Source organism: Capsella rubella, unplaced genomic scaffold, assembly GCF_000375325.1.
Source record: "Capsella rubella cultivar Monte Gargano unplaced genomic scaffold, Caprub1_0 scaffold_2, whole genome shotgun sequence".
NCBI lineage: Eukaryota > Viridiplantae > Streptophyta > Magnoliopsida > Brassicales > Brassicaceae > Capsella > Capsella rubella.
The window spans coordinates 5,783,738-5,801,713 of NW_006238922.1; the positions used below are offsets into that span (position 1 = coordinate 5,783,738).

A 17,976-nucleotide genomic window follows, 5' to 3' on the forward strand; every position below is an offset into this window, starting at 1 on the left:
CTCCCTCTGTTTCACAAAGAGTGTTCACAAAGAGTGTTACTTTGACACATTTCAGACAAATTAATAAAACATTGAATCATACATATACCCCTATTTAATAAGTGTTTAATAATTTAATTAATTTTAGATTAAGGGTAAAATTAGGAAATTCGGTTTATAACATTGAAAATGTAAAATGACGTTCTCTATGAAATACAAATATATTTTTTTCAGAATGACAATCTTTGTAAAACAGAGAGTATTTTTTTTTTTTTTTGATTACTCAGGGTAAATCCCGGGACCTATGTAAAACATGGAGTATTGTAACTCGATCAAACAACTTTTCTTAATTAGACCACATGGCATGCAATCATACAAAACTTTTGTAAGACTTTAAATTTGTGTGTTCTTTGTTTAATAGAGTCAACCATGCTTAATGTTATGTATTTTACTAGGGCACTACATAACCTTAATGTGTAATAACAGAAACATGGCAGTGGCACATGCAACACATGCATTACTTCCCTACGAATAATTAACTTAAACCACCAATTAACAGCTAATAATTAACTTAAAATCAGTATTCCACCATGAATTTTTAATCTAAAGCACCTTTCATACATTTTCACTTTGCAAACTACATATAAGGATGTCCATGTGAGTAGAAGAGCATCACAAGACTTCTAAGCAATCTTTTGCGAAAAGAAGAAAAATGAAAAAATCCTTATGATTGCAAATACAAAATTTTATTCTTTTAATTAGCACTCTTTCAAGACTTACAAAATGGGCCAAAAGTTCCATGCATTTATGTTCCTATGGTTTGCTTTTGGTCATATGACTCCATACTTGCATCTAGCCAACAAGTTAGCTGAGAAAGGTCATAAAATCACTTTCTTGCTTCCCAAGAAAACTCAAAAGCAACTTGAACATCTCAATCTCTTTCCAGAAAGCATCATCTTTCATCCTCTTACTATTCCCGACGTTGATGGTCTTCCTCCACTACCAGAAAACAGCTTCAAACCGACGGTCATATCCGTCTGTAATCCGTCGGAAACAGTCTTTTCCGACGGATTATTTACGGAAACGTCCGTCGGTTCTAGAGCGTCGGTAAAAAATAATCCGTCGGTAATTCATCGGTAATTACCGACGGATTTCCGACGGCCAATAAACCAACGGATTACCAACGGACAATGGGCATCAGTTTTCCGTCGGTAATCCGTCAATACATTTTGAATTTTACCGACGGATTACCGACGGCGTCTCGAAAACGAAAATCCAAAAATCTCCGTCGTAACCGACGGATTACCGACGGACTCTCGAGAAATGTTTTCCGTCATAACCGACGGATTACCGACGGAATCTCGAAGACGAAGGTCCGACATTCTCCGTCTTAACCGACGGTTTACCGACGGAATCTCGAGAAATATTCTCCGTCTAAACCGACGGATTTCCGACGGATAATTAAAATTTTATTTAAAAAATTATTTAGGTAAATAATTTAGCTAAATAAATTATTTTTAAAATACAAATTAATTAATAAAAATGCATAAATATTTAAATTTCTAAATTCAGAATTTTTAGTAAATATTTTTAAAACTGAAAACACTAAATTGTTTGAAAAACTAAAAATTTATTCTTGAAAATACTAAAATTTATTAAAATCTAAGAAGATGACATCTTCGATCGCATCTCGTTCATGAATGCTGCTAGCTCCTCGTCTCTCTTCTTGTTCTCTGCTAATTGTTCTTGCATTTGCTTCTCCAAAGTCGCAATCCGCTCATCTTTGTCTTTCATAGCTTGTTGGAACTCTTGAATGGGACCATATGAGTAACCCGATGAACGAGAAGAAGAACTTATTTGGGAGAGATTTCCTAATCCAAAAATCCGTCCTTTAGTTTTGTGAGTTTCCTACAAAGGCATTAGAAAAAAAAATTAATTTAAATATTTTACAATAAAATCAAGTAAACTTGAAGAAACCTAGACATATTACCTCGAAAAAAATCTCGTTCACTTTCTCTCGTCCCAATTCAACCGTAGACTCCGATCCATCAGCAGATTGTACAATAGGTTGGGAAAGTTGAATCTCCTCCTTACGCCTCCTTGAAGCCTCAATAACCAGTTTAGCTCGACCATCTTGTAACTGTTTTGTCTTTTTGTTCGTGTGCATTTCCTCCATCAAAGTAAGATGGTCGGGCACAACACCATCCCTAATAGTCTAAACGAAGAATTTGTTGTTATATATAGATTTCAGGATTCTAAATATGAATTGCACAAAAAAATTAAAACTTACAAGTTGGCGTTCTCGAGTAGAGGCGCTTATCGGACCAGAATTGTGAGTAGCCATGCCTAATCCGCCACGTTCGCTTCTTCTGTTCAAAGAGTTTTGTTTGGCACGTGACATTGTATCTGGTTCACCCCAATAATTTACCAAACCATCTAACACTTCTTGGTTCACCCCTTTTGGCGTTTTTCCCTTCTTCCACCTTTTCTTCCACTCACTCAAAGTTCTACTATATTGCAAAGCAGCCGCTTTGAAGAACTCTTTTCGAACATCATTAGTGAAATCCCGATGCCAATTAAAATCTTGCTAAAATACCAAAACAATATACATTAGCCCAAAAATAATATTTTAAACAAGTAATTAAATTTAAAATTATTACCGCAAACTGCTTCAGCCACATCTCTTGTTCACGCGAAGGCATCTTCGAGAATGTTGCATACGGTTTCTTAAGGATTCCTTGCATCATACGCAAAATAGATTTGGAGATGCCGTTGTGAGATACCTGGAACCATGTCGTACCTGGTATAGAATTTGGATGTAATTCCGGGATTCGTTCTCGTCCTGGTTGAGAGACAAAATCTTCAATGGTCATCTCTAAGGGAGTAGAAGCTTGTGAATCCGCAACGGGGCTAGAACGTGATCGAGAGCCACTTCCTTCTCCGATATTGTGGCTAGACGAGTGTTGAGCGTAACTAGCATAGTTCCTACAAACATTCATATTAATTTAGTATTCAAATTAATTTATATTTTAAAAATTCATAAAATCTACAACACAAATCTAAATAATATTTCATATAATCAATAATACAAAATGAAATCAATATTTATTCACAAAATAAAATTCCTAAATATACAATTTTACTAAACTTCTAATAATTGTTTACAAAAACAAACAATTCATTGAAAAACCCAATTCTTCCAAGAATCCAATCCTTAAAAAAACCTTAGTCTTTACAAAAAAAACTTAAACTAATACAAAAATCTCGGTTTATGACAAAATCGACAACTTGTCCTATTTTCATCTTCCCTCCAAAATATCATACAATTATCTTCACAGACATCAATCATCTGATATGGCAAACCAAGACCAGCGACCAACTTTTGAATCTCGTAATATGTACCAGGAAAATTGTTATCTTCAGGCAAAATGTCTTTAACAAAATCAGTTATCGCATCCACACATTCCTCAGCCAAATTGTAGTCCGTCTTTATCGTCATCAATCTGCTCGCAGATGATAAAGCCGAATGACCTTCTCTACACCCTCCATATAACGGCTGTTTAGCTGCGTCTAACATAGAAAAAAACATTTGTGCCTCTGCATTAGGTTCCTCTACCCTATCAACATTTTCTCCTACCGACTGCATATTTTCCCTGTACACATCATTCACCATCTGAACAGTACCTACACCATAATCTACTTCCGTTCTAGGTTCCTCTACGCTATCAAAAATATATGGTTCGCTAGAACTACCGTACTCAGATCTTTCGCCATGGAGAAACCAAATCTTGTAACCCGGCATAAAACCATTGGCATAAAGGTGACCCCATACTAAATCAATCCTAATATTATGAGAATTTTGACAAAGCGAACATGGACATTTCAACTTACGGGTTGTTTTGGCGCTCGGTTGTTGACAAGCTAATTCCATGAATTCTCCTACACCACGAGCGTACTCATCTCTCAGTAGATTCGACTCCGGATCAAACATCGGTTCGTCCATCCATGATCGAAAATAATTTGAATATGACATTTTCGTATTTGTTCTCATAGAATAAGAAGTGAGATGGTAAGAATGAGTGGCTTGGCTATGTAAAGGGAAAATAACCACGTTTCCGTCAATAATCCGTCAATAATCCGTCGGTTATTCTGAAAATTTAAACGGCTATAAAACGGCTATATTAACGTATCTATTTACCGACGGATTTCCGACAAATTATAAAAACGGTAACATTCCGTCAGTCATCCGTCGGTAAAACTGGTGGATTACTGACGTACTCATTGGCATCGGTAATCCGTCGGTAATATGGATAGATTACCGACGGATTATTGACGGAATGTGATCCTCGTTTAATAACCGACGGATTACCGACGGTTGATTTGTCCGTCGGTAATCCGTCAGTAATTACCGACGGAAATATTTCCGTCGGTATGCCCGTCGGTTACAACCTTGTTTTCTTGTAGTGCTCCTGGAGCCAAGACTTTCTCGGATATACCCATCTCGTTGTGGAAGTTCTTGCCTCCAGCTATAGATCTCACACGCGGTCAAGTTGAAACCGCGGTTTCTTGCCTTGTGTCCTGACGTGATCTTGTTCGATATTGCTTGTTGGGTTCCATAAATGGCTAAAGAACATAAGAGTCAAGAGTATGTTGTATAATATGATATCAGAAACATCTATTGCTCATGACTTTGTTCCAGGTGGTGAACTAGGAGTTCCTCCACCTGGTTATCCTTCATCAAAGTTGTTGTACCGCGAACATGACGCTCACGCCTTGTTGTCCTTCTCTGTATACTACAAGAGGTTCTCTCATAGGCACATCACAGGTCTTATGAATTGTGATTTCATTTCGATTAGGACATGCAAAGAAATTGAGGGTAAGTTCTGCGGCTACATCGAGAGCCAATACCATAAAAAGGTTCTCATAACCGGTCCAATGTTTCCTGAGCCAAACAAGAGTAAACCACTTGAAGCTAAATGGAGTCATTGGTTGAGCGGGTTTGGTCAAGGCTCTATAGTGTATTGTGCATTGGGAAGTCAAAACACTGATCTAGAGAAAGACCAATTCCAAGAACTATGTTTAGGAAATAGAGCTAACAAGTTTACCCTTTTTTATAGCAATAAAGCCACCTAAAGGCTCAAAGAAAATTCAAGAAAGCGTTACCAAAAGGGTTCGAAGAGAGGGTCAAAGGTCGTGGAGTGGTTTGGGGAGAATGGGTGCAACAACCATTGATATTGGCTCTCCATCAGTAGGCTGTTTTGGTAGCCATTGTGGATTCGGGTCAATGTGGGAATCTCTAATGAGTGATTGCCAAATAGTATTGCTTCCGTTTTTAGCTGATCAAGTTCTCAACACAAGATTGATGAGTGAAGAGCTCAAGGTCTCGGTGGAAGTGGAAAGAGAAGAAACTGGATGGTCCTCGAAGGAGAGCTTGAGTGTTGCAATCACATCGGTGATGGACCAAGATAGCAAGATAGGGAGTCTAGTGAGGAGGAACCACTCCAAATTGAAGGAGGTTTTGGTTAGTGATGGTTTACGAACCGGTTACACCGATAAATTTGTTGGCACTTTGGAGTATCTAGTCAACAATACTTGATGAATGAACTACTTTGCTTACAAAGAAGTACGTAGCTGCTGTTTCACATTAAGGCAACACTAGACTAGTTAGACTAATTAGTGTTGTCTTTCTTCACTTTGTTTTTGTTTTTGTTTTCAGTTCATCATTTCATCATTTCATCAGCAATATGTTTCTTTTTTATTTACCCCTTTCACGTTAAACTAAATAATTTACATAACCACTTTATATTACACTACATAGAAAATTGATAAAAAAAAAATTAGAACCAGTCCATTATATTATGAGCTAAACTGCATGCGTGATGTCTTTTTTTTCCACGAAGTCATTCTGCTATGAAATTCGTAAGGATATGTGACTTTGCATGCAAGAATCTGCTGAAATTAATTTGTGAAAAATGTGGTTACCCCCGGGAAAAAACACTGAACCGAATATCCGAACCGGAACCCACCCGAGAAAAACCGTTTTGGTTCGGTTCGGTTTCGCACTGGGAAAACAAATACGCCTAGTTTATGTGATTCAGTGTCCCTTGACCCATTATCCTTTTCGTTGGTGTAAAAATATATGCAGTTATGCATCAATGGGGTATTGTATTACTTAGCTCAACATCCTCATGCTGCTGCTGAAGAGAACGGTGACTGGTCTAAAGTGATAATTTGCTTTGATGTTAGATCTTAGAAATTCAAGTTTGTTGATGCAAAAGAATGCTTTCCTGATGAAAAAAACATTAGATTGATCAACTGTAAGGGTAAATTAGGTGGGATTGAATTGAAGCATGATGGTACTGATGCTATTGAGTATGTAGAGGATCTTAATGTTAACTACGTAAAGATACTCAAGTCAAACATCACAGTTTGGATGATGACGATAGTAGAAGTAGTAGTAGAAGAAGGAGCAACAAGAGATGAAGAAGAGAGAGTGAGAGAATGAATGAGGCATGTCATTTGTGATCTACCTATGCGTTTATGTTCTTTAAAGAATCAAATCTTTATATACCTTTTCTTAAATTTTTTGATTAATCAGGTTTTCATAGTTGCATATCTTCAGTTTATATTGATGCCGACTTCTACCATTGTATATATATAATAGCTGCCTTGTCACAATCACTGAGACCAAAAGTGGTTCTTGCAGTGTACATTAGAGAGAACCAGAAGAAGAAGCAAAGATACATTGTGCCATGCATGATCTTATTACTTACCCCAGCCATTGTTTCATACTCATCTCGATGAAGACCGGCAGGGGTGGTTGACGAACCCTTTTCCTAGATATACTTTTCTCACTGCAAGTTCTCACATGCTAGATCAGAACTTTAAGTCACTCTTACTGCGTTTCTCACAGAGAAGATAAAAGAGAAACAACATATGGATAGAAGCAAACTGAGCATTGAAATCTCTCTGTCTTCTCTAAAGATACTTTCTTGCAAGTGCACGTACTTTGGTGTCAAAATGTGACGATGCTATCCGCGAACCCGGCAGATACAAGGGATTCAGAAGAATCTGCATCAACAAAAACAATTTTAACGATGGTGACTAAACCAATGAATCAGGACAGAACCAACTGCGAGATTCATTAATCAAAAATACCTTTATATAAAGCTCATGCACCTCCTGAAAGAAGCTCTTGATGCCATCCTCGTTGCGAGAATCATGAAGGAGCATGAGGCGGGTATGTGTTGATTAATTAAGGAAGATATAAACTGAAGATGAATCTGTAAAGCACAAAAGTCAACATACCAATCTGACACTATATTTAGGCGATTGAATCATCAGTTTATTTGAACTAGAACTCAAAGGGTTTAAATTAGTAATTAGTTCCAAGGTAAAAAAGGATATGGCCTGCTGTAACATAGACTGACACAACCAGAACGTTAAACCTGTCAACAGACTTCAAGAACCTGAAGAGATAGTAATAATAAGATAATGACCAATGAAGGAACAAGAAATGGAGCAAAACGCAATGAAGGAACAAGAAATGTACTTTGGCAGCAGATCCAACTTCAGCTTCATAGATGGGAATATCATTCCGACCCACAATTATAAAACAAGCAGTGTTAGCCATTCAATCGAACCCCCGAATCGAAGAAGAAACTAAATCCCGAGTCTCCTCCTGAAAATAACAACAAAAGATGTAAATTTTACGATCTTTAATAAGACAATCAAAATCGAATACTTCACTCAGATCCAATTAACAATTCAGGGAACAATTACGATTGCGCTGTAATTACGACAAGGATCGAAACAGATCCTTTAGATACGTTCGGAGAAGCTTTACCTCAAAAAGATAATTGATTGATTACTGATTAGCAAAGATCTAAGGATACGACTTTATTTTTTTAGTGTTTAACAATGTGAAAGAAGAGAAAGAGGTTTGATAGATTTTTACATTAACGCCCAGGGATTTTCAGAGTTGTTGATTTTCAGAGTTGTCGACCAAGAACGACAACCATGTTTTTTTTTGCATTGAAATTAAATATTTGGATGGTTAAAAAGCCCATGGTTATTGGGCCTCACGTTAGTGCCGATCAAGAATTCTGCTGGTTTAGCTTAATTAGTCACACACATATATGGATATGAGACAAAAAGCCTAATCGATAGTTTGAAAGCAATAATTACAACCCGATTTTAGTTTTATGGATTTTTCAACCAAAACTAAAACGTTCTTAAGGAAAGGCCAAATAGCTATTATTATTTAATTTTTCATCAAGCCCACGTAAACCGAATGGGTCCATGTTATCTCTAATTTGTGTCGTTTCCGATTGTTTATTTAATATAGATTGCCATAGAAAATATTGATTTACAAACAAAACCTTTCTATTCTATAATCATGATTTTTCGAAAAATAAATCACCTAACAAAATATGTTACTAGGATTAAAAAAATGCTCTTTTCTCTCTCGTGGAAGGCGACGGCGCAGCTACCCTAAGGTTTGCCCTAGGGATGAGATTTCGGGTTTTGGATTCGACAAATTCGGTTAGATCTTGTATCTTCTGGTGGGATGTTCATAAGGGAAGAAAGGATTTCAAGGGGATGGTGATTTGAATTTTAATAATCGATACGGGATCTTATGGGTTATGGCAAGAGTTTTTGGAGTGTTTTCGAGATCAAGTTTCCATCTTTGTGTATGTAATTGGCTGTTTCTCGGTTTATCAGTGGCTCGAGGGGACCGGTGATTGCGGAAGAGAAAGGGAGTATTCCCAAGGAATCGATGAGATTTGGGAGTATTCGATTCAGTATTCTTTGAAAGATTTATATCCTCATGATTTGAGCCTTGTTTTCGGTGGATTATGGGGAGATTTGATGGCGATTCACGAAGGTTTTTGGAAGGTTATTATGCCGGCAATCACTCAGCATATCAATCAAGGATTCGAATGGTTAAGGAAACGCAAGAGCTACAAATTGGCTCGTCACGGTCTTTCTATCCCTTGTCTCATTCTCGCTTTTTTTCTTCTTCCTTTTCTCTTTGCCTCATTGTGGTGTTCCTTTGTTTCTACTTTTTTTAGCCGCCATGTCTCAAAGCCTTTTGCTTCGTTCCGGTTCTAACAAGAAGATGGTGGCCTCAGTTCCTAAGAGGAAGATTAAAGTTCCGTTTTTTGAGAATGCTACTTTGATTGAAGGCTACTCCAAGACGGTGATCGGTCGCTGCATGAATCCTTGTCGCCAAGATATGAAGTCCCTTCTCCTTATGCTCCCTCGTATCTGGCAGCTTGAACAACTGTCCTCCGAATTGGGTCATTTGAGGTAATCTTATATTTATGATGACAAAAAAAAATCACCTAACAAATTGCCTAACTATCAACAACGCATTAACTTCGTTTCTAAATAACATCTCTTTAATAATAACCCACCAATCGCATTTCAAGTAACAATATCTCTTTCCCAGTTACATAGCTATCACAATATTAACATTTGCATTTCAAGTACAATATCTCTTACTCGTTAGAATATTACTTAACAGATGTATTTCTCAAAAGGAAATATGTAATTTATTCTAAAGATCTTATATAATCTATGCAACTTGATCATCAAGTTTTTTCCGGGATAGGTTACAATCGAATCAATTTTCCCCCTACTATATATATATGCCTTGTAACACTCATGTTCGGAAATGGGTGGTGCCGATCGACACCAACATTTTTCAGTTAGACCGATTTGAATTTAATTGCAAAATCAAGTGGTTTGGGATTAGTTTAACCTAGGGCTCGACTTTTTAAAGGAGAAAAGTCGACTTGTTTTGTTCAGCTGCTGTTTTTTGTTTTGCTCAAAAGCTCTAAAAGTTTCTAAGTTCTCCAGTGAGGTTTTATGAGGTTTGAGAGAGGTTTGAGGCTGTTTCTTGGTGGTTCTAGGCTAAAAGATGTTAGATCTGTGGTGTTTGGTGTCTGAGGAGTTTGTTTTCACCCCTGTCAGCCCCTGTTCGTTGCTGTACTTTCTTGTTTAAGAGGTGAGTGCAGGACCTAGGTTTATCTATGTTGTTTGAGTCATGTTTTGTTGATTTCTATGGTTGTTGATTGACTTTCCTTGTTTGTATGCATGTTTCTTGTGTTGTGGTGCCTCTGGACAAGTCTTGTGGAGTATATATTCGGCCATGGATTGATTGGAGGAGCAGATCCGTTAATGAGAAACGATTGGAGTGATGTTAGGGCATCGGTGTCGATCGACACCAGTGGTGTGTGTCGATCGACACCAATCTTCTGTATCACGAGGATGGTCGCGATTGTCGATCGACACAAGTTGCGAGTGTCGATCGACACTACTAGTCATGTCGTCGGATTATGTGGTCATTTGTATTGTCATTTTATGATTGTTGGTTATTGCTTGGATGTGAATTATGCTGCTTGTGTATTATAGCAATTTGTGGGGATGAATGCCTCACTAAGTATTTATGAAATACTTATGCATCTCTTTTTGTGATGCATGTAAAGGAAAGGTGTGATCGTTGAATCATGGGGAGGAGAGAATAATGATATGGGGACTCGCTGGTTGTGTCGTGATTTTATGTTATTGTATTGTTAGGTTGTTTGTTAGGTTGTTAGTCTGGAATCTAGAAACATGTTAGGATGCTTTTCTATTTCTGGATAATGACTAGTTTGAATATTCTTGGAATACTGGTTTAATGCATTTGAATTACTTGAATTGTTTGGTTAAGTCTTTTGCTGGTTATTGTTTATGATTGGTTAAATTGGAATTGTTGGTTAACCAATTAACATTGGGATTGGATGGTTTAAATTGATTTAGTCCGGTTTAGCTAGTTGAGATGGTTTTAATTGGGTTAATCCGGTTTGCATGATAAAAAAAAACTGGGCCGGGTCTTTTCAATTTGGTATCAGAGCCCTTACGGTTCTAGGGCTGGGTAAAATGGGTGGTTTTGATGTGATGTGTGAGTTTCGTTGATGAGATATGATGATGTGATTTTATGTGTTTAATCAAATATGTGGGCATGGGGACCTAGATCATTCTTTCGAGCCTTCAATGAGATTCCATGGTAAGTTGTGTGTTTTGTGGATTAATGTTCAACTGTACTTAGCCTTCTGTTGTTAGTGCTAATTGTTAGAGGTGGAGCTGCTGGTCGTGGTCGTTGCTGTGGGCTTGGTCGCGGTAGGGGGCGTGGTGTTGCCTCGGGTAGCAACACGAGTGTGGACGAGCATGTCCACGATTCTCAGTCGTATTAGGAAGGATCTTTGGGCGATGCCAGTGTGAGTGCCTTTAGAGCCGGCTTGCCTGGAGACAGTACTGGTGTGGCTGGGAACCCGGTTGGGAGTGTTCCAACAGGTGAGGCCCAAGGTCAGAATGATTGTATAGCGGATCTGCTGACGCAGCTTTTGGAGCGGTGGACCGCCAGGGGTGGCGGGAGTGCAACATGTTGGGCCAGGTGGGCTTGGCGTGCAGCCAGGTGGTCCCGGTGTGCAGCCTAGTGTTAGGGTTGTGCAGCCAGAGGGAATAGGTTTGGTTGTTCAGCAGCCGTACTATCTGTGGATGATGGAGCAGCTGTAGCGGTTCGGAATGTCCATGTTCTTTGGGGCTTCCGATCCGGTTGTAGTGGATGAGTGGCAGGTAAGATTGGAGCGGTACTTCCAGTCGATGAGGTACCCAGAGGCGTACCGGATGGACCTAAGAACTCACTACTTGGCTCGTGATGCACACTTGTTGTGGAAGAGTGTGCTGGCCAAGAGGGAGCAAGGATTGATGATGTTGGAGGATTTCTTGTCAGAGTTTAATGCCAAGTATGTCCCGGAGTCATACGACTCAGAGTTTAGCAGACTGTTGGTGTACTCGGGTCATGTGAGAGATCCGGAGCATATGTAGGTGTGTCGGTTCATGAAGGGTAATAACCACGACATGAGTGAGATCCGGAGCAGATGCAGGTGCGTCGGTTCATGAAGGGTCTCAACCATGACATGAAAGTGCGATGCAAGGTGCAAACCTACCGGTCGCGTGTGGAGTTGGTCGAGGTGGTGGTGGGTATTGAGGACGAGCTGAGGTTCCTAATCCGTCGCTGCAGCCAAAGAAGTTCCACTCGCAGTCGATTCTGAGCAGGGACGACAAGCATGCGCAGGGATAGAAAAGGAAGTGGGATGATGCTTCCATGACAGGTCAGGGTTGTCGGAGATGCTTTAGATGCAGAAGCATGGATCACGAGCTGGCGATCTGTCGGAAGAAGAACGAGCAGCCGGGGGTGTAACAGTGGGTGTAGCCGGCAGTGCAACTAGAAATGTAACCGTGGGCTCAGTCTATGGCATAGCTAGGAGCACCACCAATTGCATAGATCGAAGGACCGCGGTTCTACTCGACTGTGGAGACGGGAGAGCCATGCAACGTTTGACAGATCACATGTTTAATTCTAAGACTCAGTTTGTTTACTTTCTATCGGTTTAGAATTGTTTTAAGTGATTGTGGGGTTGGGGGTTCTTAGTGTAAGGGTTTGTGTAAGGGCCCTATTGGTGGACGGGTTCTCGTCCCACGTGTTGTTTGACTCTGGAGCTACGAATAGCTTCATTACCCCAGAGTGCACGGTGGGTGGTAGTTATTTTGGAGCCGTTAGAGTCGCAGGAGGCGCTTTGTTAGCGGTTCAGATTGCGAGAGAGTCAATGCCGGCAAATCTGTATATTAGTCTGGTGGAGCTATATGATGTGATTCTTGGCATGGATTGGTTGGCTCGGCATAAATATTATCTGGATTGTCACCGCGGGAGAGTCTAGTTCAAGCGGTCTGGACCGAAGTTGTATTACTAGGGTGTGAGATCGATTTCGGGGATTCTGGAAATTTCGGCGATGTAGGTGGAGAAGCTGATTAAAAAGGGGCGGGAAGCCTACTTGGCGATGATAGTGATGCCAGATATTGTCGGAGAGGTAGCGGTGAGTAAGATCCGGGTGGTTCAGGAGTTCGAGGACGTGTTTCAGTCGTTGAAGGGGTTACCACTATCTCGGCCTGATCCCTTCACGATTGAGTTAGAACCCGGGACAACGCCGTTGTCTAAGGCTCCGTACCGGATGGCTCTAGCAGAGATGGCTGAGCTGAAGAAGCAGTTGGAGGATTTGCTGAGTAAGGGTTTCATCTGTCCTAGTGTTTCACCGTAGGGAGCACCAGTGCTGTTTGTGAAGAAGAAGGATGGGAGTTTTTGACTTTGCATCAATTACCGGTGATTTAACCAAGTCACAGTGAAGAACAAGTGTCCTCTACAGCAGATTGATGAGCTGTTGGAGCAGTTGAGGAGAGTTACGTAGTTTTCTAACAATGATTTGGCGTCATGGTACCATCAGATTCCTATTGACGAGGCGAATATCCGTAAGATGGTGTTCAAGGCGAGATATGGGCATTATGAGTTCATGGTGATGATTTTCGGATTGACAAATGCACCTGCGGCGTACATGAAGCTGATGAACAGTGTTTTCCAGTCGTTTCTGGATGAGTTCATTATCATCTTCATCGACGATATCCTGGTGTATTCTAAAAGTCCAGAGGAGCACGAGGTGCACTGGAGAGGGGTTTTGGATTGAGTCTTACTTGGGTACAAACGGTGTTAGACACAGTTCTTTTTCCTATAATAAGAATAACAATTTTAAATATATTTAATAACAAATATACCAAAGCTATCATAGTTAAAAAACGTTAAGTAAAGAATAATCTCACGAACATGTACCTTGGAAAACGTCTATCACTCCCCATCGAATCACACAAATCAGACTTTGGTGCTGTAAAGCTTTATATGCCTTAAAGAAGTTAACGGCCGATGATCCAGTCAACTCACATCGTAAAATGACTCCACTATATTAGCAAGATCAAAAATTAACATTAGGTATATATAACCATAACAAATATACTTATAATGAAAATGAATTATATTAGACGCTTGCATAGTTAGAATCAAATACCTAGTATTTCGAAGATCAAAACAAATATTATTATGTATAGAATATTCCTTTTTATCATCGACCTCTTCGTCCACAGTTTGATTACAAACATCCTCTTCTTTTTGGTCGTCATCTTCATTAGATTCACTTGCATCATATTCCTCCTCTCCATATGTTCCGTCTTGTGTATCATTATAACCAATATCATCTTCCTCGCTATCACCATAATCATAGCCATCAGTTTCAGTCTCCGATTCATCGCTTTCATGTTCTTCTTCTTCACTATTATCAACATCGCCGTATCCATCACTCATATATTCATCCTTTTCAGTATCCATTATTTCATAAAAACCTTTATATTCTTCATCCTCTTCTTCTTCCTCTTGCTCATAGTCTTCATCCATTGCATCTCCTTCGTCGTCAATATCATCACTGCACAAACTATCGTCGTCAGAATCTTCGACCTCAGAATCATAAAGACGACAGACGTTGGAAGTGTATCCCTTGTTAGGCAGTTCATCTTGGCAAATAAACTTAAAGAGATGACGAACATAGACGAAACTTGATTTAGACACAACTTGAACGCGATCCTTCTGCTCATCGTCGCTGTCTACATGGTCCCAATTATCGAACTTTCCCACGTGTATAACCTCTCCAATGACATCTATAATAAATGAAAATAATCAGTATGAATACAAATCCTAATGAAAACTAATTTAGGAAATAGAAGGAAATTATATTTTTAGTAAACCCTAAACACAATGTTTAAGTAACTTACCGACCAAGTAATCATCACAATAAGAACCATCCAATATATGTTTATAATCGATAAAATCAAAATACTCTCCACCTCCAATAATCATGGCCTTCTTAATCATGGTTTGACACAAAATAATGACTTTGTATCGATGAGCAGTAGTTTTGCAAGACCCATATTGATCCACAACCTTGAAATTCTCGATTTCAAGCCAATCACCAACAACATACTTGAAAATATATCTATCATAAAGAATACCACGGAAGGAACAATGAACCTTCTCACCCTACAAAGGTGTATATACTGGTTAAGAAAGATTATAGTATATAATCATAAGATTTAAGAGTTTTTAGTTTTAGTTAAAATAATTTTTAAAAACGCACGTTATTTCAGTAAATATCAAACCTGAATATCAACGATCACCATCTCTAAACTTGGTCAAACTTTTAAACAATTCTCCTCCCATAAACATAACACTTTCACCTGAATTTTCCAATCATATTTCGAAGGATTCAAACGTGACACACCATCAACAGGATGGTTCTTCACCATAATGAAACATGTATAACCATAGAAATGTGTTAGTATAGCTATTGAAACTATGATCAGAAATTGTTTTTATTAAAAAGTTGAGTAATGAAATAAATCCTAACCCTAGTAAATCGTCCGAGATTTGAAAGTTTAGACAATGAATGGCCAAATATATATACACACATACTCGTTATAAACAATGTCCTTTATTAATATGGACATTTATCTTTAACTTATATAAATCTTTTATTTTTTATAATCTGTCTTCCTATATTTATCATTATCAATATGTAAAATTTATATTAATCTTGGTTTAAACTCTTTAGAAACGATGAAGATAATTTCAAACTGAGAATGAATAAAGAAAAAAATCTAAAGTATATATAATACGTATTATTGTGAAATTTCCTATATGAAACCACCAATTATTAACATGTTTATCGTTTATATACATATAAATTTCTGATATATATCGGATATATAGTTTGAATATATTTTCAAACTTGGATGTATAGAATTAATATATAAATATTTTATTATTTCAGAGGATAAACTTATGTAGGCTAATCAATATATATATATCTTTATCCTTCTCATATTTAATAAACTAACCCTTAATATTTATATTCCATCGTTAAATTTTTATAGTTTTGAACCAATGTTTAATTATTAAGGTACGAACTAATTGCCTATCTAGAAGATATATTCAAGATTAGTAAAATAGTTTGTTCAACGTTATTAGACAACGATTTTATATAAATCATTCAGTAATATCGTCTTTTAATAAAAATTAATAATAATATGTATATATCGTCTTTTTTTTTATTCTGCTTTATTTTGTTCTATGTACTAAATATAAAACCCAAAAACTCTTTCTTATTAAATTAAACTTAATTAGTTGTAATATAGCGAATTTAGTTGTAATATAGCGGTATTATAATATAAAATATAGTTAATTTTAATTTTATAATATGAAATTATTATTCAGCAAAATTATGATAAAGAAATTAATCGATGCAAATTTCTTTAGCGAGTAATATTAAATATTTGAAGATAGGGTTAGCTGATGATGTCTATGCTTCAGATTTAATCCAATAATGATTATAAAAAACGCATTTTATTAAACTAAAAATTTTAGACGCTAATGGGTAAAATACAACTAAACATTATTTTTTCGGAAAATTGAAGATGCATCATAAAGCATTAAAATACAATTATAATGATCATCAAATCCGAATGAATTATAGTTGTTTTCTCCTTTTTTTGGGATCTTTGCTTCCACTGATTATGTTGAGTACACCAAACAAATTCTCTTGAAAATTCTTCATATTTGTACTTCCTTGGATCACCATCCATCCAACTTTGCAATTTAGATCTTGAATTTGTAGATAGAAATGTAACGTCTTCTCTAACATCGTCTACAACAAAACAACCAATATAACAACTAAATATAAAATTTTAATGAATAATCAATCTAAAATTTAAACAAAAATTAAAATACCTAAACCATAAGGTGATGTAACCATAGACAAAGGTGCGGTATTCTTTGACATTACCTTCCAAACAAGCCCTACACGAACAGGAAAACGGAAATTAGAGGATGATGAATAAAAGGAAGAACAAAGTTCAGTATATCATCCATCGAATTGCTTTCCATCCAATTTTGCAATTTAGATCTTGAATCTGTAGATAGCAATGTAACGTCTTCTCTAACATCGTATACAACAAAACAACCAATATAACAACTAAATATATAATTTTAATGAATAATCAATCTAAAATTTAAACAAAAATTAAAATACCTAAACCATAAGGTGATGTAACCATAGACAAAGGTGCGGTATTCTTTGACATTACCTTCCAAACAACCCCTACACGAACAGGAAAACGGAAATTAGAGGATGATGAATAAAAGGAAGAACACAATTCAGTATGAAAGAATAATTCTACGAACATAACAAAAAACTAAAGATTTACTTTTTTTAGTTATGGGGATAGCATAGAAACCCTAGTATTTATAGAAGTGTTTTTTTTAGGGTTTCAACTTAGGTCGTGTTTTTTGTTAACGGGCTTTTTTACGTAAGCCTGTTTCCTCTAAACCCTAAATTTAGACTTTTTCGGCTTTAGCTATAGGATTTCGATTTTGGGTTACTAATTTCCAATTTTTATTGTTAGGTTTAGATTAATTAAGATCTAACTTAAACTTTTATAAACTTTTAAGTTAGGGGTATTTTTTCATTAAGGGTAAAACAGTAACCCGGTCTTAACTAAATTTTTGATTTTGTCTTGCAAAGAGCCGATTTTAATTTTTTTGTTTAAATTAATTAAGGATTAAGGAAAAGATTACAATTAGGGGTATTTTTCATTAAGGGTAACTTAGTAATATTTTTGTGAGATTGAATGTGAGCACTTTTGACTACTCCTTTAATAATATAGATAATACCTCATTCTAAATTGGATTCACTTTTTAAATATAATTTATTATGATACATGTATAAGATTAATATTTTAATGTCATATGATATTTGGCATATATTACTCTTTCTGTTTTAATTTATACAAATTCAACATAATTTATAATTAATATTTTAATAATTTAAACATTTTTTCTGGATCCGGGTCAGGTGTGGATAGCAGTGAATATAGGTATATCCATATCCATATAATTTTTGTCATGAATATAACAGATGTAGATCTAAGTACTCAGTATACATGAAGCTGGTAGAGAAGTTCATTTTTAAATCCATTTAAAACATATTATAGAATCTAAAACATATCACTAAACGAATA

The 17,976-nt window shown here is 36.9% G+C and overlaps 2 protein-coding genes across 3 annotated transcripts; one reads left to right on the plus strand and one right to left on the minus strand.

Moving 5' to 3' along the window:
• The first annotated feature begins 762 nt into the window (after window positions 1–762).
• On the plus strand, window positions 763–5,575 carry LOC17896459 (UDP-glycosyltransferase 79B10). The gene is given in 7 exon segments (XM_023787800.1): window positions 763–973; window positions 4,446–4,546; window positions 4,548–4,613; window positions 4,615–5,064; window positions 5,066–5,134; window positions 5,136–5,217; window positions 5,220–5,575. Coding segments are annotated over 7 exon segments (1,335 nt in total).
• A 1,030-nt stretch (window positions 5,576–6,605) lies between these two features.
• Window positions 6,606–7,972, minus strand: LOC111831965 (trafficking protein particle complex subunit 2-like). 2 transcript variants are annotated; one of them, XM_023787801.1, is made up of 4 exons: window positions 7,826–7,972; window positions 7,387–7,660; window positions 7,138–7,223; window positions 6,606–7,050 (listed from the first exon to the last, which is right to left on the minus strand). In XM_023787801.1, exons 2-4 carry the CDS (start codon window positions 7,610–7,612, stop codon window positions 6,958–6,960), a joined length of 405 nt encoding a protein of 134 aa, XP_023643569.1. In that variant the 5' UTR covers window positions 7,613–7,660; window positions 7,826–7,972; the 3' UTR covers window positions 6,606–6,957. The 2 variants fall into 2 exon arrangements, with proteins under 2 accessions (XP_023643569.1, XP_023643570.1); XM_023787802.1 differs by lacking the exon at window positions 7,826–7,972 and having other exon boundaries at window positions 7,387–7,448; window positions 7,532–7,629.
• Between the last annotated feature and the right edge of the window lie 10,004 nt (window positions 7,973–17,976).